The sequence below is a fragment of the Pantherophis guttatus genome, chromosome 4 (assembly GCF_059756535.1).
Source record: "Pantherophis guttatus breed Tessera chromosome 4, ASM5975653v1, whole genome shotgun sequence".
NCBI classification, from domain to species: domain Eukaryota; kingdom Metazoa; phylum Chordata; class Lepidosauria; order Squamata; family Colubridae; genus Pantherophis; species Pantherophis guttatus.
Genome location: NC_142066.1, coordinates 80147026 through 80172560, shown reverse-complemented (window position 1 = coordinate 80172560; position 25535 = coordinate 80147026). Strand labels below are relative to the sequence as shown.

General features: G+C 41.8%; 2 protein-coding genes across 7 annotated transcripts in view; both read right to left on the bottom strand.

The window, feature by feature from the left end:
• Positions 1-25535, bottom strand: part of ELMO1 (engulfment and cell motility 1) — a 641324-nt gene that overhangs the window by 27281 nt on the left and 588508 nt on the right. For all 6 annotated transcript variants that reach the window (XM_087892439.1, XM_087892442.1, XM_087892440.1 and 3 more), the window contains one exon: positions 7979-8142. In XM_087892439.1, coding sequence (XP_087748565.1) covers positions 7979-8142 — 164 coding nt within the window. The remainder of the gene's footprint in view (positions 1-7978; positions 8143-25535) is intronic.
• LOC148114194 (uncharacterized) lies at positions 11322-17745 on the bottom strand. The gene has a single exon (XM_087892445.1). It carries the CDS (start codon positions 13908-13910, stop codon positions 12621-12623), a length of 1290 nt encoding a protein of 429 aa, XP_087748571.1. The 5' UTR covers positions 13911-17745; the 3' UTR covers positions 11322-12620.

Genomic DNA, 25535 nt, shown 5'->3' with positions numbered 1-25535 from the left:
TAATTGTCTTCTCTAATTGTTATTGCTTTAGCAGTAAGCCAGATTCCTAGATACTTTATTCTCTTTACAATTTGTATTCCTAATTTGTCTTCTAGTTTTGTCTCCTGTACCTTTGTCAAATTCTTTGTTAATGCTTTAGTTTTTTGTTTGTTAATTTTAAGCCCTGCGACTCTTCCATATTCCTCTATCTTTGCTAAAAGTTTGGTTCCTGTTATTTCCGGTTGCTCCATTATAAATACCACGTCGTCAGCGAAGGCTTGCAATTTGTACTCTTCTTTCCGTGTTCTCAAACCTTTTATTTCCGCATCTTTCCTAACTTCATTTAGTAATATTTCCAATGAAATTATGAACAGTAGTGGGGATAAAGGGCAACCCTGTCTCACACCCTTTTGTATATCCAGATTTTCAGTCATATCTCCATTAATCATAATTTTGGCCGTTTGGAGGGAGTATACTTTTCTAATCATATGTAAAAATTTGACACCGAAGTCCATGGTTTCTAGTTGCAATATGAGGAAATTCCAATTTAGATTGTCAAATGCCTTTTGTGCGTCTAAAAAGATTAAGGCTACTTGTTTGTCGATTCTTTTCTCGTAATATTCCAGGACGTTGATAATTGTTCTTATGTTGTTTTTGATCTGTCTTCTTGGGACAAAACCGTTCTGATCTGTATGTATGTATTTATAAATAATTGTTTTCAGTCTTTGCGTTATAACCAACATGAAGAGTTTATAATCTACATTGAGCAATGAGATCGGCCTATAATTTTTAACTTGTGTGAGGTCCGTGTCTTCTTTGGGGATGAGTGTAATAATGGTTTCAGTCCAGGATTTGGGAATTTCTGCTTCTAATAATGCATCATTGAGGACTTGGAGTAACAGTTCATCCATTGCATTTTGACAGTTTTTGTAAAACTCCGTTGGTATTCCGTCCGGGCCTGGAACCTTGTTATTTTTTTGCTTTTTCCTTGCTTCCACCAGCTCAGACATCGTAATTGGTCTATTTAATGCTTCTCTATGGGACTCCTCTAATTTTGTAATGTTTGTTTTACATAAGTATTCCTTAATGTCTTCATCCCGAATCTCTTCTTTCTTGTAGAGACTTTGAAAAAAATCTTTGACTATACGTTTTTTGTCTAGATTGGTATGGTATATTTGTCCTGTTTCGTCCTGCAATTGAAATATTGTTCTCCTTTCTTTTTCTTTTTTCAGTTTATACGCTAACCAGCGCCCCGTTTTGTTTGCATGTTCAAAATGTTTCTGTTTTGCTAATTTGATTTTCTGTGCAATTTCTGTCTGGGTAATCAGATTGATTTTATGTTTAGTAAGGTTTAATTTTCCTTTTATTGTTTTGTTATGGGGTTCCTTCTTCAATTCTAATTCAAATACTCTAAGTTCTTCTAACAACTTATTCCTTGACTGTTGTTTCTCTTTATTTTTTTTTGCCATATACGCAATTGTAAGACCTCTTATGTATGCTTTAATTGTGTCCCAAAGGTTTTGAAGCGATGTCTGTTCTTTAGTGTTTATTTGTAGGAACATTTTAACCTCTTTCTCAATCATCTGTATGTATTCCTTATCTTTTATTATTCCCGTGTCCATCATCCACCTCCTTTGCTTTTGATGTCCTTTCCATACTATTTTAATGGGGTTATGGTCTGCCCAGGTGTTCACTGCTATTTCGATATCTTTTACCTCCTCTCTGAGGTCTGAAGTCATCCAGGCCATGTCGATCCTAGACCATGACTGGTGTGGGTTCGAGTAATATGTATACTGTTTTGTTTGTGTGTTTGCCTCTTTCCATACGTCATGTAGATGTAGTTCGTTGATCATGTCTTTGAAAGGTTCCGGTAGAATTTTCTTTCTGGTTTTACTTTGTTTATTACTCCGATAGTCTTTTTCTATGTCCATGATTGCATTGAAGTCTCCTACCATGCAGATAGTTTCGTATTCCAGGTCTTTGATTATATTATGTAGCTTTTTAAAAAAGTCATTTTGGTTTCCGTTGGGTGCATATATAGATATTAATAATATTGTTTTGGATCCTGTTTGTATTTCTATTATTAAGATACGTCCTTCTGTGTCTGCATATATTTGTTTTGTTTTTAGGTATTTCTTTACATATATTACGACTCCTCTCTTTTTTTGGTCTCCTAGAGCTGCATATAGTCTTCCTAATCTTTGATTGTCCAATAGTTTTTGATGCTGTCTTTTGATATGTACTTCTTGGAGTGCTATGATATCTATTTCCAGCTTTTGAAGTTTTGTAAATGTCTGTTTTCTTTTAGCTGGTGAATTAAGTCCGTTTATATTGATTGAAATAAGTTTTAGCTCTCTTTCCATCTCTCTTTATTTATCTATTCGTTGTTTTCAGTCTTTTTGTGTTTCTAGTAATTCTTTGCGTCTTTTCCCTCGCTCCCTCTCTCTCCATTCTTTCTCTTTCCAATCTTCTCCCCTCTTCTTGGTCTCTTTCTTCTTTCTCTGTCCGCTGTTCCTCTTGCCTCTTAAATTCCTCTTCTTCTCTGCTCTCCTGCTCCTCCTCCAGTACGAAGTGTTGGTCGAAGAAATCCTGTGCTTTTCCTACGTTATCAATTCTGTATTTTTTGTCTTCCCAGGAGATTAGTAGACCCTCCGGTATTAGCCAGCGGAACTTTATTTTAAATTTATTCAACTGTGCCGTTAGAAAGTTGTAGTTCCTTCTTTGGTCCCTTGTCCTTTTTGGTATCTGTTTGAGGGTTAAAATTTCTTTTCCCTTATACATAGTTGTATCCTCTCTCATCCTCCTGTAGATCTCTTCTTTTAAAGATTTTTTTGTGAATCTAATGTGTATTTCTTTTGGTAACTTATTTCTCCGGGCGTAGTTCGTGTGAACTCTATAGATTTCATCTATTCCACTTTGTATCTCTTCCTTGTCCCTCTGGGTCACTTCTGAAAGTATCTCAGTCATGATTTCTCCTAAGTCCTCCTCCTTTTGCTCTTCTACGTTCTGAAACCTTAAATAGAAGGATGCCTTCTCCATCTCAAGATATGATAACGTGTCCTCTAGGTCCTTATTTGTGGCTGCTTGGTTATATTCCATCTTCTCCATTCTCTTATCCGTATGTTCTATTCTCTCCTCCACCTTATAAATCCTCTGTTCGTTTTCCTCTATTTTCTGTTGTATCTTTCCTATCTTCTCATCCATGTTCCTAATATTATCCTTTATCTCTCCCATATCCGTCCTAAGTTCCTCGTGATTTTTCCTTGTCTCCTCATGGTTGTGGGCCATGGTCTCTTGCATTTTATTCATTCCTTCCTGGATCATCGTTAATACGGAATGAATGTTTTGCATACTAAGAGTGGGGGTTGCTTTATCTTTTTCCGTAGTTTCAACTGTTTTTTGTTGTGCTGGAGAGGCCATGAGTATCATCTGGTTTGATGGTATTTTCTTACTTGACTTAGTAATTGTTGCTGAGCCTGTAGTTGCCATTAGTATTTCTTTTGTTATCTTCTCCCAGAATTTCATATACTGATTACTATTTGGGCTATTATATTTCTTTTGGTATTTATATTCGATTTGTGGCTTTCAGTAATCCCAGTAATCCCAGGGAGATAAACAACTAGGATAAGTTTCCTTGTCACACAATCACTATCTATATATAAATTTATCTATAAGTTCTATCTTTCACTTTTCAATGTTTTACAGAGTTCTTCAGTTCTTGATGGCTATTTAGCCTATATTACTCTCTAAACATGGGGGTGAAATATAGAGGGAGGGAGTGAGGGAAAAGTCTAATACTTCAGCAATTCATCAGTTAACTGTCCTTATAATTAATTACTTACTATCTTATTTAAATTTATTATTAATTACTATTTATCGAATCAATTACCCTTAATTACAATCCTAGATTCACTTAGTCTGTCTAATATAATTTTTCAAAACTAAACATACAAAACAATATGATATTTAACTACCAAGATAAAATATAGAACTAAGATAAGTATAAATATATATTTAAAGTAAATATGAAACTAAGTTAACAGTTATATATGTGGTATATAAGGTTATATATGAGATTTCAAAAACAGTACATTTAATATTAATGCTTTTTATGCTTATTAATCACTAATTTGTTATCAGCTTTTAATACAATTGATTATACTTTACAATTGATTCTTCTTCTTCTAGATCACTCTCTTCTTTTTTTTTTTTTTCAAATTTGTATCCTTCTTATTTATTGTCTATTTACTTCCAAGGTCTAATGTCCCAATACTTTTAAATTGAGTGTCCAGTGTCCACCAAAACTCCAAAGCGTCCACCTTTCAAAAAGAAAAAAAAATCCAAGTCCAAATGTCTAAGTGCTGTCCAAATTTTGTCCAAATCTCCAAATATCCAAAAGTCCAAAGGAAAATATTCCACTTAGGTTGGTTTGATTTAGCTCCAAAAGTCACTAGCTTCCACTTTAAACGGAGTTTTTCTGCCGCTCTCTCTTCCGGTATCGGCTGCTTGTTAATTGCCTCATTGTCACCTCCACAAAGGGCAAAGTCTGTCAAATTTATCCCTTTCTCTCCTTAAATTCCGTCTCTCCTCTGTAGCAAAATATCCAAAGTCCAAGTTTCTCTGGGATCACTTTCTCCTCCTGGGTTTCCTCTGGATTTCCTCCGATTTCGCCGGTTGTTAATTTGTGCGCTGTCACTGTCAAGATGGAATCCGTCTCCACTTATTTCTCAGTCGCCGCTTGTTTAGCGATGGTTCGCTTCTTAGTTGGAGTTTTTCTTCTTCCGCCTTCGATTCTCACGTTATGGATTGTAAATATACCTTTTGAGCTCTTTTTCTTCCTGATCCTTCCACCGAAGTCTTCTTTATTTGATTTTCGCTTCCCTCTTAGTCAGCTGTCAACGTTTCTGGCCAGCCGGAGTGGCTGGTTTTTCCCCGATCAGGATTAAGGGGGATTTCCTGAACCTTCGGGGGGATTGCTGTCCTCCCCGAGGTCCTCGGAGTTTCCCCCTTTTTCTATTGACCTCTCCGAGGTCAATAGTGCCTAAATCAGCTCCTAAATCGGAGATATTAGGGACTTGGGGAACGGAGACCGTTCCTTTCGTCCCTAACACGCTGATGTCACCGCCGGAAGTCCAGAAATGGCATTGATGTTTCAAAGCATTAGGGATACTATGACAAAGAATCATATAGATAAAGAACCTATTGCAAGGCATAAATGGGAAAATAGAAAATATCCTACAACTGATAATGAGTGAAGATCAAAGAGTCCAGGAAAGAGAGGAGACAGCAGAAAGAATGAAGGAAAAGTTAGAACAGACAAACCAGAAAACAAAGCAAGAAAATGAGAAGAAGACGATAAAGATAATAATGACTGATGGAAAAGTACTTTAAAGACAAGGGAAAAGTAGTTTAAGAGATTTAAAAATGGAATTGGATAACCTAGAAGATACTTATGAAAGGGAAATAGGAGTGTGGGTGGACACTCTGGAGACCTGGTAGCTTAGGAGGATAGAGATGGGAGAAATATTCAGACTGAAGACACAGATGTTGATAGACAAAGATCCAAGAGAGAAGTATGGAAGGCAAGCTAAAAACTAAATAACAATTGAAGTATTAAAACGGGCAAGAGATGATGGATAGAAAGGAATTATTTTTTCTAATATAATGATGGCCTGATTAAAAATTAGAATAGAGGTAGAAATAAGAATACACGCCTTTATATAAAGCAATAGTTAGATTGAAAGATTGGAGGTTGAAAGATGGTATTATTAGGTATGTTTAAATAATAAGATGATTGGCGTACAGTACAGTGACTTTGAACAACCAAATAATGAAGGACTATGTCTTAATATAAATATGTGTATTAACACTAGGATTAGTAATGGTGGCCTGATTAGAAGCTAGAATAGAGGTAGAAATAAGAAATAGGGGGAATATTAGTAGATATAATTTTTATATAATAGAATATCAGTAATAATTAGATGAAAAGATTAGTGGTTGAAAGATGGCATTACTATGTACGCTCAATAATATCATTGGCATTAAAATGGAACATTGAAATATTGAATAACTACTCTAAAACAAACATGTATATCAATACTAGGATTATATAAATTTGATTAATGTAACAACTAATTATTATTATTATTATTTATTGGTTAATCTTTAGTGAGATTCACAGCCTTTGAGGCTGGTTAATAGCTCAGCAGCTCGAGTCCTAACCAAGGACCTAGGAACTGTTAAGGTATCGTCGGAGGATGTAAGCTGTTCCGAGTAAGGTGGTTTTTTGTAGAGTCAAAATGTTCAAGTCCGGCAAATTTAGAATTTCTAAATAGCGGGGTAGCCCTTTGGGTATTGCTCCGAGGGCTCCAATTACAATCGGGACAACACACGATTTCTTTTTCCACAGTCGCTCAACTTCAATTTGTAAGTCCCGGTACTTTGTGATTTTTTCTTGCTGCTTATCTTCAATTCGTGCATCACCAGGTATTGCAATGTCAATGAACCATACTTTTTTCTTTTCAACTATTGTTATGTCAGGTGTGTTGTGGACCAAGTGCCTGTCAGTCTGAATCCTAAAGTCCCACAAGATCTTGAGTTTCTCATTCTCTAAAACTTTCTCAACCTGATGTTCCCAGTGGTTTTTGCTGTACTCAAATCCAAACTTCTGGCACAATTTCCAGTGAATGATTTTAGCAACACGGTCATGGCGTTGTAGGTAGTCAGTTTGTGAAATTTTGCTGCACCCACTGATCAGGTGGTCAACTGTCTCTTCTTCTTTTTTTTCTTTCTTTTTAATTATTATTATTATTATTATTATTATTATTATTATTATTATTATTATAGGATAGGATAGGATAGGATAGGATAGGATAGGATAGGATAGGATAGGATAGGATAGGATAGAATAGAATTCTTTATTGGCCAAGTGTGATTGGACACACAAGGAATTTGTCTTTGGTGCATATGCTCTCAGTATACATAAAAAGAAAAGATGCTATTATTATTATTTTGTATCAAAATGAATTATACCCAGAGGCCACACTGTTCATGCATTGATATTGATGTTAAAAATAAAATTGATATTGATATTTAAAAATAAAAATCCAATAAAACCTAAAAAAAAAAGAAAAAGAAAAAAAGAAACTTCAGAAATTGGATTATGTCAAGCCAAATAAATAAATCAATAAAATTAATTTCAGCTTGACAATCAAGGAAACTAAGGAATTTTATGGTGCACTGAGAAATTACATTACACAGGAATTTGCCTAGACCGAGAAATCTCACATTTAATATTGATGCCACATTCTGACATTTTAATACTCTGAATGACTCAATTAATCATTTTATGGACAAGCTTAGATATGTTGTGAAAATATGAAATTTACAGTTTCCAATAAAAAATAATAATCTATAAATGGCCAAGGTTGACCAGTTCCTTTACACCACATGCATACACATGTGCAGTAACAACCACACTATTCTGATTATTATGAGCATGCAGAAAGGTGTAAAATAAGAACTGAGTTTGTTTTTTTCAAAAATGGCATCCAAAAAGCAAAAGCATCTTTTTCAGAGTTTCTCTGTTGCTTCAAACGTTTGTTCCATAATTTATTTGACTGATTCACTGATAGTAATATTTTGCCTTCTGCAAGAACTGGGCAGGAGAGAACACAAACGTAAAGGGGAAAAGGGCACATGTATATATGGGGAAAAATATCAAAATACCATTTGCTGTAAAATGCATTCTATCTATCTATCTATCTATCTATCTATCTATCTATCTATCTATCTATCATCACATTATTTAATTTCCAATAACTCTACAAGACTAGAAGAAAGTATTTCGGATATATAAACATTCATGAATGCATTCTAAGCAAATGTGAAATCTTTCTTTAAATCATGGTCCTACATAACATCCTGGGGTTATTCCTGAAGAAGCCACAAACATCAGTTGTATTTGTTGTAAGGAACAGAAAAGTAAAAAAAAGCCTACAAAATTGGACGAGATTGGAAATCTTCCTGGTTCATCCTCTCAGATTGGCGGATTTTCAGTATTTCTGTATAGCTCAGATTCTGAAGTTTACTTTTGAACTGATCCAGCGAACTAGGCTTTGTGGTCAGAGCTCTCATTATCTGCTCTCTCACTACTTGCATGACCTGTGGAGGAAAACAAAATTGCAGTTACACCAGAATAGCACTCGTCTTCAATTATCAAGAACAAGTTCTTTCTAGAAGTCCGTTGCAACTGCTTTAAAAAAAAAAAAAAACTTGAAATGCTGTAACATCAACTGTGTTATATTGGTGGGACATCTCCAGTTTTATTTTTGGTATGTGGCACATGGTTTTAAAAATAACATAGACCAATTATTATGCTTGGTTGGTATGCTTGGAAAGCTTGGTGTCGTTCCAAATGTTGTTTTTTAATACAATCTAATTTAATAAAATAACTTTAAATAGGACAAAACAACGATTCTGCATGTGACTGTGAGAATTCAAGCTCCATATGATAAAATCCCAAAACTTTCCATAGTTTTGCTGCTCCTATAGAGTACTTTCTCTTTTAAAGTTTAGACTCAGCACCTCAGTATCTTCATGTATAGAATCTCATAGAGATGTATAGTCATTCTTTCTCAGCACAACTTAATTCATTAAATTGTTACTATGGAAATAATATGAAGAAAGCTCCCCCTAAAAGCTTGGTTCTTAGAAGAGAGGCAGAATATAAACCTTTCTGGTAATTCTGTAAATAAATAAATGATGTGACATACAGATGGCATCTACATATATATTCTAGTGTGCCATGTTTGTGGCTTTTTAATATAGATGAATACAGCAAGAGCAAATCCAGGTTCGAAAAAAAACTTGGAAATTTTTCCATAATGAAACATGAAGAAGATACATCTTTTATTTTCAAAGACTCAATTACGTTAAACTTTTAATCTTTATACTAAAGTTCATTGCCCTCTACTCAATCATCTATATTTTTTGCTTGACTTCTAACAAAAATATATGCAAAATCTGTTAATTGAAGATTACTTTTAAAAGAAGTTTTGCTTTTAAACAAAAGTAAATCAAAGAGGCTCTGAGGGAGAACTATGAATGATGCAAACTAGTAAAAAGAATTATAAATAATTTAAGCGCAGTTAATCTGCATATTAAAACCAGCAGAAAAAAATATTAGAGATGCAGTTCATTAAGATGAATGAAAGCCAGAAAATGGGTGTTTGTACACGTTGTGTCTGGTGGGCAATCATATCACTTTAAATAACTATACATTATATGCTATTGGATTGCACTCAGTCATAATAAAATTAAATACTTTAAAATATTTGCCACTCCATCAGTCGTGGAAGTTTTTTAAACACTGCTCACAAATTTATCACTTATAAATAAAAGAAACACCCAAATTTAACTTAATGAGAAATGTTAAACAACATACTGTAATTTTATATCTCTTTCATGCATAATGAGTTGATAGCTTTTCGATAGTTTGAAGAATGTATACCATATTTTTCTGTCTATAAGATGCACTCCCCCCTAAAAGTGGGTGGAAATGTCTGTGCATCTTATTGTTCTGCCCCAGCTACGGGCCCCAAAGAACACAGCACACACAAAGTCCATACAAACCTTAGTTTACTAATTAAGGACTACTAATGAACTTTCTTAGTAGTCATTCGAACACAAGTACAGTTTAAATCAGTCTTTTCTGAACAAGGGCTGTTAATTTAACTTCATTAACAGCCGACAAGAATCCAAAGAATAATAACTCAATTCTGAGGCGCAGTATTTCAGATAACCGTAATCTTACTGTGGTTGGCAGAATGCCCAGAAGCAATTTGCAGGAAAACTGACAAGAGAGAAACAAAAGCCAAATCAAACATTTCTGGAATCAAGACCCGAAGGAATATGAACGAAGTTGTTTCCTGCAAATTGCATCAGTCATCATCCTTCCTTAAATAGGCTAGGGGAGTGGCCAATTAGCCCCAAGCCTTACTCTCGAGGAGACCTCCTCCTGAGGAACCATTCCTGCCTTTTAACAGCTCTGTGTGCTCGTGCATTGAGAAGAGGCTCCTCCTCTTCTTCCTCTTCACTTATGGGAGCTTCTGGAGGTTCTGAAGGCCCTGGCTGAATCCCCATCTCTGGCACCACATCTTCTCTAACCTCCTCATTGTCTCACTCAAGCGCCAGCTGCATAGGCTGCTGGTGCAGCACCAAACCAGCCTCCTTGCTGTTGGAATCAGCTACTAACTGCACAGGCCGCTGACGGGCCACAACACTTATGGAGTGACTATTGTGATGGGGGGGAGGGGGAATGGTGCGGTGGTGGCATTTGCTGCCGCTTCCTGTCACCACTGCTGTTTGCCACCTGCCTAGCAGCTGATTGCTGGTTGGATCGGCCTCACGGAATACTGCCGATCAGCTGTTCTAGGTGGTGGGATCGCGGCCACCTATCACCATCTATGGCTGCCGTCACCTATGGCTACCGCCAAATGGCGGTAGCGAACGGCCGCCATCTAGAACAGCTGATCAGCGATATTCCGGGAGGCCGATCCAACCACCAATTAGCTGCTTCGCAGCAAAGGCAGCGTTCCCGGTGGAAGCAGCAGACACAAAGGAGGCAGCAATGGCAGTGTTTCCGGTTGGCCAGCCCACTGATCAGTGGGAATATGGGAGCCTGGGATCCAGCAGTCGCTCAGCTGACCGGTGGTGGCCGCAATGGAGCGGAGCCCTGACGAGCCACATGCTAGGGTTGCGATAATGTGCTGAAGCTGACCAGGCTGTTTGCTGCAAGGATGCTAGCCAGATGAATACTGGATAGATGCTGAGAGACGGTGGCACTTTTTTTTTCTTGTTTTCCTCCTGTAAAGCTAATGTGCGTCTTATGATCCAGAGCGTCTTATAGACTGAAAAATACGGTATTCACAAAAATAATTTTGTTGGTCCTTGTCTGAAATAAAATCTAGAAAGGAGAATCGCAATCCAGCCCAGAGTAAACCTAAAGTGCATCTCATGGGACTGCATTTCTGGAAATAATGATAATAACATTAATAATATTATTTCAGGATGATATGCAATGCAGAATGTAGAAAAGCACGAAGAAGTGCAATCCAAACAAATTAAAGAAAACAAATAAAAACCAATGTTAGTTAAGAGCAGATTTTTCCAGGCTTTTTAGTTTCAGTGCTCTTTCTTGCCTTTTTTTTCTTTCAGCAACAAGTGTGAAGTATTATTTATTTATTTTATTTATTTATTTATTGAATTTCTATACCACCCTTCTCCTGAAGGACTCAGGGCGGTGAACAGATTAAGATTTCATATACATATAATAATATTTTTTTTATATAAACAGTAAATAATAAACTGAGTCAACTTGGTGTATCTACTAAGACCTCGGCATAGAATTTAGATGTTTATGCTAGCCCTGCTTGTTGAAACAGAAAGGTCTTCAGGGCACGTCCGAAAGTGCAAAGATCTGGGATTATTCGTATTCCAGAGGGTATTTTGTTCCAAAGAGTAGGTGCCCCCACAGAGAAGGCTCTCTCCCTTGGAACTACTAGACAACATTGTTTTAATGATAGTACTATGAGTAGGCCTACTCTGTGAGAGCGTATTGGTTGGTGAGAGGTTATCGGTTGCAGCAGGTGGTCTCGTAAGTACTCAGGTCCTAAGCCATGGAGCACTTTAAAGGTAAGAACCAACACCTTGAAGCGCACTCGGAAGGCCACCAGAAGCCAGTGCAGCTTACGTAGAAGAGGTGTTACATGTGAGCGCCATGTTGCTCCCATAATTACTCGTGCGGCCGTATTCTGGACCAGTTGGAGCTTCCGGGTGCACTTCAAGGAGAGCCCCATGTAGACAGCATTGCAGTAGTCAAGTCGGGAAATGATGAGGGGTTGAGTGACTGTGCGTAATGAGTCCCGGTCTAGAAAGGGACGCAATTGGCGAATCAGGTGAACCTGATAGAAAGCTCCTCTGGCCACAGCTGTTATATGATCTTTTAAAGACAGTCGTGCATCCAGGAGGATGCCTAAATTGCGAGCTTTCTCTGTGGGAGTCAATGACTCATCCCCAATAGTTAGTGATGGGACTAACTGACGCCGGCAGCCACAGCCACTCAGTCTTGGAAGGGTTGAGTCGAAGCCTGTTTCTCCCCATCCAGACCCATATGGCCTCAAAGCACCGGGACATCACTTCAAGGGCATCATTGGGGTGGTTTGTGGTGGAGATGTGCAGCTGAGTGTCATCAGCGTACAGATGACATCGCACCCCAAAACCACGGATGATCTCCCCCAACGGCTTCACATAAATGTTGAACAGGAGAGGCGAGAGGACCGACCCGTGGCACCCCGCAAGTAAGGGGCCTCGAGGTCAATCTCTGTCCACCCATCAACACTGCGACCTGTCAGGACGAGAACCACCGTAATACGGTGTCTCCCACTCCCAGCCCCTCCAACCAATGCAGCATGATACCATGATCAATGGTATCAAAAGCCGCTGAGAGATCTAATAGGACTAGGATAGAGGAACATCCCCTATCCCTAGCCCTCCAGAGATCATCAACCAACGCGACCAATGCTGTTTCTGTGCTGTATCCAGGCCTGAAGCCGGACTGGAACGAGTCTAGATAGACAGCTTCATCCAGATACTGTGGGAACTGTCGTGCCACCACTTTTGACAACCTTCACTAAAAAGCGAAGGTTGGAGACTGGACGGTAGTTTGCTAAAACAGCCGGATCCAGAGAGGGCTTCTTAAGGAGGGGTCTCACCACCGCCTCTTTCAAGGCGGGAGGTAAGAATCCCTCGCTCAGAGAAGCGTTAATAATTCTCTGGAGCCAGCTATGTGTAACCTCCCAGGTAGCCAGCACTAGCCAGGAAGGGCACGGGTCCAATAAACATGTGGTCGCATTCAGCTTCCCCAGTAACCTTTCCACGTCCTCAGGAGTCACAGTATCAAACTCATCCCAGATGTCCTCAAGATCTGCCCTCGTCATTCCATCCGAATTAACCCAGTTAGAGTCCAAGCCTTCCCGAATCTGAGCGATTTTATCATGCAGATATTGTGCAAAATCCTCAGCTCGTCCTTGCAGAGGGTCTTCTCGGGCTCTCAGCTGGAGTAGAGAGCGGGTAACCCTAAACAAGGCGGCTGGGCGATTATCTGCCAATGCAATAAGAGTGGAAAAATAGTTACATTTTGCCACTTTTATCGCCACTAAGTAGGTCTTAATATAAGATCTCACTAGTGTTCGGTCGGATTCGGAATGGCTGGTCCTCCAACTGCTCTCTAGGCGTCTTTTCCGGCGTTTCATCCCCCTCAGCTCATCAGAGAACCAAGGAGCTGGGTAGGTTCGACGCCGGGTCAGAGGCCGCAAAGGCACGACCCAATCTAAAGCACCTGTGGCCATCCTATCCCAGGACGCCACTAGGTCTTCAGCTGAGTCATAAGCCAAGGTCTCAGGAAATGGCCCAAGCTCCATCCAGAACCTATCAGGATCCATCAGGCCCCTGGGGCGGAACCATTTAATTGATTCCGCCTCCCTGTGGTGGGTTGTAGTGGTCAGAAGGTCAAGCTTAAGGAGAGAATGGTCTGACCATGACAAGAGTTCGATGACTATATCCCCTATATCTAGACCATTCAGCCACTGGTCAGAGATAAAGATCAAATCCAGAGTGTGTTCCCCCATGTGAGTAGGGACATGAACTAATTGGGTCAGGTCCATGGCCGTCATGGAAGCCATAAACTCCCGAGCCCCTTCAGACGTTTCACCAATGGATGACAGGTTGAAATCTCCCATAAACAGTAGCTTAGGAGTCTCAACTGCCACCTTGGCTATTACGTTGAGGAGCTCAGGCAGGGCTGCTGATACGTGGCAAGGAGCCAGGTACGCAATCAACAGGCCCATCTGTAACCCATAACCCCACTTCATGAGGAGGGACTAACATCCGGCTGTCTGAGGGACAGTGACTTCCCTAGGGTCAAGACCTTCCTTTATAATGACCGCCACACCTCCACCCCTGCCCCGAGTCCTTGGCTGATGGAATGCGCGGAAACCTGGTGGGCACATTTCTACGAGGGGGACCCGCCCTTCCTTGCCCAACCAGGTCTCTGTAATATCTGCCAGGTCCACTTTCCCTTCCTGAATTAGGTCACAAATGAGGGGGGCTTTGTTAGCCGCGGACCTGGCATTGCATAACATCAGCCTAAGACTCGGGCTCTAAGACCTTGAGCAACCCAAGGAGCGAGAAGAGCTTTGGAGGTCGGAGCACGCCACTGCTTGAAGATAGTGGGTGCGTACCCCCCTGACATGATGTGGCCTCCTGCTCCCACCATATCTGCCCCTCCCAACCATAACTTTTATGGAACAGTCCATTTCCATGCCAGTATTAAGTCTGCCTATTCCCAGTTCCGAGTTTCCTATGATGTAATTTTGTGTTGACTTTGGCTTCACTTTTGGAAAATTATTTACTAATCCTTCCCTCTGTGGATTGCCCCCCAAAACCACATGATCCACCCTGTTTATACCCACCCCCCTTTCAGAAACCATTAAGATTTTGGTTAGAAAATTAGATAAGAAAGCCCTTAATCCCCTCTTAGCACCGTGCCACCTCTCGGGATTCCAAAATCCGTCATCAAGGTAGGTCCTCGATAATGTGGAGGGCCAAATTTGCGAGAGGGGGGAGTCTCGCAATGCCAAGAGTTCGGTCGCCAAATACATCTAGTAAGTCAGATGGGTACAGCATTTGGGTCTGGTCCAACAGTCTGATGTAAGAGTCTTGAGGCAGGCGAGTAATAAATTCAGTGTGGGTAAGAAACTGGTCTTCCTTGCCCTCTCACGGCAGGGGGAAGGAGTTTAGTGCTATCTCAGGATGGACAGAGGATAAAAATCTAGTCATCCTTTCACGGTGGCTCGTTCTGAATGAGATGGTCATAATAAATTTGTTGTTCCGTCTGCTCAAATCATGTCAGTAATTCGAAACTCCCTCAGCATCCACATTAGTAGCTGCCCAGACAACGTATGACAAGAGGGTGGCTCAGTTGGAAATAAAGCCAAACAGTGAAGGTAGAATGATAATAGCTCCATGGGTGGGGGGGGGTAGATGTATATAAAGAGGGAAGGTAGTCTAGGTGGTGAAAGTATAGTCTGGAGGCAGCTAGGTCAGTGTCAAAATCAAGGTGGTAATGTATAAGCTGGAGGCAGCTGAGTTAGGGACTAGTTGAGACAGAGAATTGAGAAAGGTGGGGGAGGCCTCCAAGGTGACCAGGTAGATAGTCTTTTGTCAACCTCTGGCCTCTCCTACCCTCGGCATATTGAATAGTCCTTTGCATATATTGCCAGGTTCCAGACTTTAGATTATAATGATGTCTTCCAATTCCAGCAAGGGTCTAAACACCTTGCGTGATTGAGGGCACTCAAGGCACTCCAGGGGTTAATAGTTTTTAGATTCCCTCTGATGACATTGCAAGCTGTCACTGGCCTTAGCTCAGGCCTCTCGAAGAGGTAGTCATTACCATCCCAGCAGCTATCATCGGTGAGGGAAACTTCAGGTTTCCTGGCAAGTCCCCAAACCAATTTGGAGTCCCCAGGGTGTCTAGGGCTCGACAGGGACTGCCATGATGCCGTTCGTTGCTGCCACCCGCCGCCATTGTTGTTCCAACCGCCGTTGCTTTAAGAATGGAGGAACTGGGACTTCTGGTTGGCACCGCAGGCTTCATGGATGGTCTCCTTAGACCGCCAGCCCCGTGACTTCGTAAAAGCCGCTTTGACAGCGCAAATCGGCTGTCTGGCGGCTGAAAAACCTCCCCTTCGGGAAAAGAAGGAGAGGAGAGCCAGTGGGTGAGAGTAGAGCTCCCTGAAAGTCCTCTGGAATAATTCCAGAGGCTTGGAAGGTGAGAGCTCCCCAGTCAGCCCGCCAAGAAGCTCCGAATCCGGGATAACTCTGTGTAAGCAGAGCTAGAAGCTGTGTCCGATCCTGCTGTCAAAAAGTGAGTCTGATTGATTACAAGCGCAGGCAGAGCAGAAACAGGAGAACAAGCCTTAAAAGTAACAGAGCTTAACTCCGGATTTACTTTGTTGCAAACTGAATTTCTCTGAGCTGGAGGCTGAAGATGGCGTCTTTGTTAGGGTTTTGAAAGTGAAAGTCAGAAACGAAAGTGCTTATTGAGAACTTTGCACTGTGAGAGTGGATTAAAGCTGCTGGGAAGTGAGAGTGTGTGGAGAAAAGACTATTTTGCCTGATAAATTAGAGACTATAAATTACAAGCATTTTAAAGTTGTTCAAGAGACTTTGTGGCTTTGAAAAAAAAAAGATCTTTTTAAAAAGGGGGAAAAAAAAGATAGCTTCTAAACAAGTTAAGCCAGGAGTTGTTAAAGGAGGGGGAGGTTCTCCAGTTGTGTCAGTGTTGACACAGAAAGCACAACTTTCGGCTGATTCACAGAATCAGGAGGCTGCTCTTAATGACTTCAAAGAATTTATGAAAGAAGCCATGAACAATCAAGCTATAGCAATGAATAACTTAACAGTACTTGTGGAAGGGAAATTAAAGAAAGTTGAGGAGGATATAAAGTCAATTAAAGAAGTGGTTGCAATAAAGCACGATGAAATAAGAGATGATATTGTTTATGCAGTATCAGGATTGTCAAAACTTGTTATTCAGCTGGATGAGAAAGTGGAAGAAATTAGTGAAGCCAATTTAAATTTGGAAAGCAAAATGGGACATGTCATGACCAAACAGATTAGAGATCAAAGTCAGATGCATATTAAAAGGTTGTATAATGCTTTATTGGAAATAGATTCAGAAACGAAATTGGTTAAGGATTGTATGATAAAATGGGCACAAAACTTTCAGGAACCAGTGATGATGGAAACATGGGAAAAGATTTGGGTCAGAAATGTTAAATTTACGCAAGCACAAAATTTGAAAGAGAATTTTTATAAAATGTTTTATAGATCGCACTTAGATCCTAAAAAATTATCATGTATGTACTCGAATTTGCAAGCTAAATGTTGGAGATGTGAATGTGATGATGCAACCTATTATCATATATGGTGGACCTGTAAGAAAATCAAGGCATTTTGGATAAAAATTTGGTGGGTGATGCAGAACATTCTGAAAAAAAGGTTGAAATACTCCTCAATTGTTTTTACTGGGTATAACGACGGATTGTACAGTATTAGAGACTAAATTGATTTTGAACTTAGTATCAGCAGCTAGGCTGTTGGTAGCGCAATACTGGAAGAAGGACTTTTTGCCTACTATTGAAGAGTGGATACTGAAAGTAACAAATTTAGCAGAAATGGTGAAAATCTCAGCATATTTGAAGGACTATACACAAGAAAGATACGTATCAGAATGGAGAAGATGGATTGATTATATTCAAAATAAGTATCAGACAAGAAAATATCAAATAGCTTATGAATGAACGTTAAGTATTAGAAGTATTATGTTATCTATAGTGGAGTTAGGGTTTCAGGGGGGGATTTAGTAGTCTGAGGATAGATAGGTTAATTTAGCTTATGATTGTTAACTGAAATACCTTGTATTTTGCTCTGGGAAGTCTGGGGGGGGGAGGGGAGGGAAAGGGTGGGGGGAATATTGGGGGGGAAATCCTTTTTTTCTGTAAAACTTTTCAATAACAACAACAACAACAACAACAACAAAGAATGGAGGAACTGATGTAACTGCCATTAACGGAACTGCTAGAGTTAGCCTCCCAAGGTGCCTTCACATGCCAATATCTGCCCAGCTTCGATGATCCAGAGGGTGAGAAACCTCGTTGAGCTGGGAAAAGGCTCCCCTAGTTGGTGCTGGGGCTGAAGGGAATTAAATCAGCCCCGGTGGACCTCCAAACAACCCAAAGCTGCCCCATCATCAGACGGAGATTAGGCGAGAGTTGCCATCTTGGCGCATGCGCATTTATGTTTATTATTGAAGAAAGACATTGTAGGAAAACTCAGTTTTTCCAGTTAAGAGTAATTTGTTCCCGAAAATAAATTGCATTCATTTTCTGACAACTTTCATTTGGTGTGCTCCATTAACACCTAAAGACACTGCCCTCATCCGCTATAGTTTAATTAGTAGTGTATTCAGGTTAAAAACCATTTTCCTATTCATATAATACTTTTCAATGTATTTGCTGGTTTTAATCACTGGCAGTGCAATAACAATCAAAGTTAAGAGCACAAAACTCTTGGACCATCATGGTTTTAACAATTAGAAAACAGAGTAGGTATTATGTTACTTATTTCCAGTATCTTAAAGAATTTCCAGATAAATGAAAGAAAATAGATTTTCCAACTTATGCTTATCATAACTAAGAATCTTGAATTACTTTTGTAATAATGATAACAATAACAACAACAATAATAACCCCCCAGTTTATAAATAATAAAAATAATCCCCCAGTGAGGCACTACTATGATGTTGTTGTGGGGCTTGTGTCTTCTGAGGAAGATGACAGCTATGCTAGAGGTTTAACCATACCGGACAAGTCTCATCAGATGAGTCAGACAAAGAGTGTCTCTCCCATAAACAATATGGTGAGACATAAATTTCAGAAAGCTATATCGGCTCAGATGTCACCCGGGTTAACAAGGTCCACGCTAAATGTTGGAGTTCCTGGATATCTGGTGAAAAATGGGCTACAGGACTCAGGACTGTTAGCTTAGTAACCAGGGCCAACAGCTGCAGAACTACTGGAAGAAAAGGTATTTATCCATCTTAAATATATAGTGATTGAAAACAAAGAAACTGTCAGCCTCCGACTTTCTGTTTTGGCTGCCATAAGAAACGGGGGAGGGAAGAGCGTGGGGGGAGGGAAGCAAGCTAGTGGATTTTGAAGAAACGAAACCTAAGCACCGAAGTGGCTATCGGGTCAACCGCCATCGCGTTCCTGATTGATGACGATGCCAGACGTGTGCCCACCTGACCTCTGGGAGACCTTTGGATAGGGTGATTGATGATGGACAGTGGGAGGGGATGCTTTCTATATGCAACTTTCGCGCCTATTGCTTTAGTTTCAGCTTTCCTTGACTGCGTTCATTTCATTTTCCAGTAAAAGTACATTACTCTATACAATAATGGAGTTTGGCTCATTCTTTCCTGGACTTTGAAGGAAGCAAGCCTGACATTAAGCTGAAACTCACTTCAGTCATCCCGGAAAACCACTGAGGGGACTGTGATCCAGATCATGTCAGAACAGGGAACTGAAGAAATGCAAATGGGAGCATCAGGCTCAGCGATGCCTCCATTTCAAACAGAGGAAGAAACTGCTGAATGGTTGAGAAGACTCCGGCTCCCAGAGGAGACTGAGGAAACCAGATGGTCGAAAGGAGTAGGAAGGCTGCTGGACTGGGGAGGGGCCCCCCAGGGTGTAACCAGCTCCAGACCACGTAAGGGGGAGGCACTGTGGCTACAGGAAGAAAAGGAGAAACTCATGCTGGCACAGGCAGTGCAACTCCTCCGTGAAGTTGAAGAAAGCTGGAAAAACTGGGAGTTTTATGGGTTCCCTGTGGAGAAGGGAGGAGACGGCCCCAGAGGGAAGTCGGAAGAAACAGCTTGTGGGGGAGAAGATGAGGAAGCTGAGGAAAGAACATCTCAGACTTCGGAGGCTCGAGTGAGGGATGCAACAGGTCAGGGACCCCCAGCCTTGCAGGCTCCTCCCCGCAGATGTAAAAAACCCCAAAATTACCCCCCAACCGGGAAATATGATGGGAATCCGAAGACCTTGGGTTATTTTTTGACTCAAGTATGGAACCACATGCAAGATTGGGGGGAAGACTATTTGTCAGATGCTGCTCGAGTGAGATGCGTCACGAGTGTATTAGAGGGAGCCACAGCTGAATGGATGGTGGTCCTCCACAATAATGACTCCCCTTTGCTAAGAAACTACAACCAATTCATGGGAGCTCTTAGGAGGCGTTTTGAAGACCACCTAGCTGAACGGAAAGCAAAACTTAGAATGAAAAGCATCCAGCAAGGCCGGAGATCAGTGGCAGAATACACCCAAGAATTCCGCGAGCTGGCACCCTACATGACAGGGTGGTCAGAAGCAGCTCTCCTGGAGAGTTTCAAAGATGGGCTGAAAGAAGAGATATACAAGGATTGTAGAGGCCAAGGGGTTCCCAAAGATTTGCAGAGTTGGTATATAGCAGCTGAGGATGTGGAGATCGAGCTGGCCCGAAGCCGACTCAGAGGTGGGCGTGCTGGAGACCCGTCATCCTCCTCTTACCGCAAGGGAGCACCTAAAATGGCCGAAAGGAAGGTGGAATTCAAACCAAAGTCAAAGCCTTTCACCTGTTTCAAATGTGGGAAGGAAGGACATCGGGCTGCCGAATGTTTCTCCAAACCAGTACCTAAGACCACCGGTTTGGGGCCAAGGAAGGCCGACAAAACACCCGCAAAAACCTGCGGCACCGCTTTGAAAGGAGAAGTCGTTGAGTTCGCTCCCTGAAACGAGGGTGAGTTGGGAACTCCGACCACCGCCGACGACAGTGGGACGGACTCCAACTCCGACGATCTGGTGAGTCACACTGAGGACCCCATGCTCATCCCCGTAGAAATAAGGGTGCCATCCACAGGGACACAAGCGCAGATATTAGCCCTACTAGATTCTGGGTGCACCAGGTGCATAATCAGCCTGAAAGTGGTGGAAAAGATGGGCCTGAGATTAAAAACGCTAAAAAGGCCTATTGCATTCTATCAGTTGGATGGATCTATTGCAGGAGGGGGCCCAGCCAGTTTTGTGACTGAACTCATTGAAATGCAGCTGGGGGATCATGTAGAAAATCTCAGATTCATTGTGGCCCCTGGCATGGAACGACCCCTCATACTTGGACTGCCTTGGCTCCGTAGATGGAACCCATGAGTTAATTGGAAAACCGGGATCTTGCGTATTCACACCGGAAAACCGAGAATAGAGAGGGAAACCCCCCCCAGAAGATAGGTCAGGACCCGAAACTATGGAAATGGCAGTAGGCCACATTGAAGGAGAGAAGATTCCAAAAGAATATTGGGATCTCCATGAAGTTTTTAGTGAAAAGGCCTCGGATGTACTGCCCCCCCACAGGGCTATGGACTGTACCATTGAAATACTCCCCGGGGTGAAACTTCCTAAGCCAAAAATCTACCCCATGACCCCTCGAGAATTAGGGGAATTGCGAAACTTTATTGATAAAAATCTAGAACGGGGGTTTATTAAACCTGCCAAACCAAAGGTGGCGGCATCGGTGTTTTTCCGAGAAAAGAAGGATGGTTCCTTTCGCTTGGTAGTTGATTATAGGAACCTAAATGCAATTTGTGTAGAGAACATTTACCCCCTACCACTCATGAAGGACATGCTATCTCACTTAGGAAAGGGAAAAATCTTCACCAAACTTGACTTATGGGAAGCTTACTACTGAGTGAGAATTAAAAAGGGAGATGAGTGGAAAACAGCATTTAGCTGTCCACTTGGATGTTTCCAGTTTAAAGTACTCCCATTTGGACTACAGGGAGCCCCTGCAGTATTCATGCAATTGATTAATGAAGTACTGCATGAGCACCTGTTTAAGGGGGTTCTGGTCTACTTGGACGACATTCTTATCTACTCAGAGAACATGGACGAAATTGGTGCGAACGGTTCTGGAAAAACTCAGGGCTGCTGAACTATATGCCAAGCTTTCTAAGTGCGAGTTCCATCAAAGTAAAATTGACTATCTTGGATATCGCATATCACATGAGGGGATAGAGATGGACCCTGGGAAGGTTTGGGCCGTATTGGAATGGGCCACCCCATGCACCCGCAAACAGTTACAAAGTTTCCTGGGTTTTGCGAATTTTTATAGACAGTTTATCCCCTCATTTGCCAAAATAGCTCTGCCTATAACAAATCTTCTGAAAACTAAGGGTGAGGCAAAACCAAGGCCCTCACGACCTCTTGAATGGACTATGGACTGTCAAGCAGCTTTTGAAAAATTGAAACGACTGTTTGCTGCTGAGCCGGTCCTCAAACATCCAGACATGGAAGAGCCTTTTGTAATACAAGCATATGTGAGCGACGTGGCTGTGGGAGCAGTACTTTTGCAAAAGAATGCAGAAGGGGAATTACAACCCTGTGCTTACACGTCCCGTAAACTATCAGAAACCGAGAGGAGATGGGCCATATGGGAAAAAGAAGCTTTTGCGGTGCGATGGGCATTGTTAACGTCGAGACAATTTCTGGAAGGAGCAAAGCACCCATTTGAAGTTTGGACTGATCACAAAAATCTGGAGGCGTTGAAAACACCACGTAAACTGTCACCTAAGCAAGCTCATTGGGCCCAGCATTTCAACCGTTTTAATTTTACCCTACGCTACATTCCTGGTGGAAAGAATTTCATGGCGGATGCTCTCTCCAGAATGCCTCAATACAACAGTACCAAGAAAGAATTGGTTCAACCCATCATCCCTTCCACACAACTGGCAGTGCCCATGACTACCAGAGCTCAGGCGAGGGCCGATCCAGTTTTTTCGGATGACCTGCTACAGAAATTACAAGAAGCCTTAAAAACTGACGAATGGTTTAAAACCCATTCAAATGAATGTACTCTCCGTGATGGTCTAGCTTGGATTGGGGCTAAATTGTATGTTCCCGAGAGTTTAAGACTAACAGTATTACAATACGCTCATGATGCCAAGGCAGCCGGACACTTTGGATTTGTTAAAACTCTACATCTTGTTAAAAGACAGTTTTGATGCCCTGCCCTCAAAAAGGACATAGAAGCATACGTGGCTAGTTGTCCGGTGTGTGCCTCAGCTAAAAGACCTCCGGGGAAGCCACCTGGGTTGCTGCAGAGTGTGGCAAGACCAGATGCCCCTTGGAAGGAAATATCCATGGATTTTATTGTGGACTTACCAGAAAGTGAAGGGTGCACAGTCATTTGGGCAGTAACAGATTTGTTTTCCAAACAAGTACATTTCATCCCCTGCTCTAAAATCCCTTCTGCAAAAACTCTTGCAAAACTATTTATTCGTCATATTTACAGATTACATGGAGCTCCAAAACGTATAATTTCGGATAGGGGTGTACAATTTACTTCCAAATTTTGGAAGGAGTTTTTAAAGTTAATAGGCTCCGCCCAAAGACTAAGCTCCGCCCACCCCCCCAAAACCAATGGGGCCTGTGAGAGAACCAATGCTGTGTTAGAACAGTACCTGAGATGTTATATAAATTACCAGCAAAACAACTGGGTAGACTTATTGCCATTTGCGGAGGTGGCATACAACAATTCTATCCATAGCGGCACCGGGTTCACTCCGTTTAAGGTAGCGTCTGGTCAGGATTTTGTGCCAATTCCCGAGTTACCACAAGACACCACACAAAACCCATCTTTGGCTGAGTGGATCGAACAGTTACGGAGCACCTGGACTGTAACTCGAAAAGCATTAGATGATGCACACCGAGTGCATAAGACACAAGCAGATAAAAAACGGTCCCCGGCACATGTGTATAAAGTGGGTGACAGGTTTATCTCTCCACCAAATACTTACAGACTTCACAGAAATCAAAAAAGCTTGGACCCAAGTATGTGGGTCCTTTCCTGGTCACTAGACTTATTAATCCAGTCACAGTTGAATTGGAATTGCCAAAAACATTGAGACGGATACACCCTGTGTTTCATGTTAGTTTGTTGAAACCAGAACACTTGTCACTTTTACGATCGGAACAAGATTCCCCTCCTGTTCCCATACTGATAGAAGGGGAGCAACATTTCGAAGTCAAAGAAATTTTAGACTCTAGGAAGCACCATGGTAGGGTGCAATATTTGGTGGCTTGGAAACATTTCCCGTTGTCTCAAGCTGAGTGGGTGAACAAACGTGATGTCCGGGTGCCAAAGAAAGTGCAGTTGTTTCATAACAAATATCCTGATAAGCCTTAATGTCTATATTGCAATCTTTTTCTCCCTTCCCTTCTTATTCCCTATTTAGGACTAACGTCTTTTCTCTGGAGGGGCCGAATGTCAGCCTCCGACTTTCTGCTTTGGCTGCCAGAAGAAATGGGGGAGGGAAGAGTGTGGGGGGAGGGAAGCAAGCTGGTGGATTTTGAAGAAACGAAACCTAAGCACCGAAGTGGCTATCGGGTCAACCGTCATCACGTTCCTGATTGATGACGATGCCAGATGTGTGTCCACCTGACCTCTGGGAGACCTTTGGATTGGGTGATTGATGATGGACAGTGGGAGGGGATGCTTTCTATATGCAACTTTCGCGCCTATTGCTTTAGTTTCAGCTTTCCTTGACTGTGTTCATTTCATTTTCCAGTAAAAGTACATTACTCTATAAAATAATGGAGTTTGGCTCATTCTTTCCTGGACTTTGAAGGAAGCAAGCCTGACAGAAACAATTATCTATTATTACAAATCAAGTCCTACAAGAAGAGGATATTTGAAATAAATGCACCAGTTCTGGAAAGAACATCCAGAATCAGAAATAACAGAACAGAAGTTGGCAGATAATAATAATAATAATAATAATAATAATAATAATAATAATAATAATAATAATAATAATAATTTTATTTCTATACCGCCTTCTCCCGAAGGACTCAGGGCGGTGTACAGCCAATTTAAAAACACAAGACACAACAATAATTAAAAATTAAAATAATTAAATAGATTTGGCCGATTTAAAACCCCAAAAATTAAAATACCCCAATTTAAAATTATTATATTGACAGTCCTGCCTGGCGGAACAACAGGGTCTTCAGTGCGCAGCGGAACACCCGGAGGTCGGAGATCTTACGTATTTCCGGGGGCAGTTCATTCCACAGGGTTGGGGCTCCCACAGAGAAGGCCCTCCCCCTGGGTGTCGCCAGCCGACATAACTTGGCTGATGGCACCCTGAGGAGACCCTCTCTGTGGGAATGGACTGGTCGGTGGGAGGCTATTGGTGGCAGAAGATGGTCTCGAAGGTACCCGGGTCCTGTGCCATGGAGCGCTTTAAAGGTGGTAACCAACACCTTGAATCGCACCCGGAAGACCACTGGGAGCCAGTGCAGCTCGCGCAGGAGGGGTGTCACGCGGGCACAACGAGGTGCGCCCATAACCACCCGCGCGGCCGCATTCTGGACCAGCTGGAGCCTCTGAGTGCTCTTCAAGGGGAGCCCCATGTAGAGAGCATTACAATAGTCCAGCCGGGAGGTGACAAGGGCATGAGTGACCGTGCGCAAGGCGTCCCGGTCCAGAAAGGGCTGCAACTGGTGGATCAGGTGAACCTGATAAAAGGCCCCCCTGGCCATGGCCGTCATATGCTCTTCTAAAGACAGCCATGTGTCCAGGAGGACACCCAGATTGCGAGCCCTCTCTGTGGGGGGCAAAGATTCACCCCCAATAGTCAGCGATGGCACCTGCTGACTATATCGGGACGCCGGCAGCCACAGCCACTTGGTCTTGGATGGGTTGAGTCTGAGCCTGTTCCTCCCCATCCAGACCTGCACGGCCTCCAGGCAGCGAGACATCACATCAAGGGCATCGTTGGGGTGGTCTGGGGTGGAGATGTACAGCTGAGTATCAATATCAGTCCTCAGAAGTCATGT

Excerpts from the sequence above, each read along its gene's own strand:
- LOC148114194 (XM_087892445.1), bottom strand. The coding sequence starts at position 13,910 with ATGAAGTGGGGTTATGGGTTACAGATGGGCCTGTTGATTGCGTACCTG.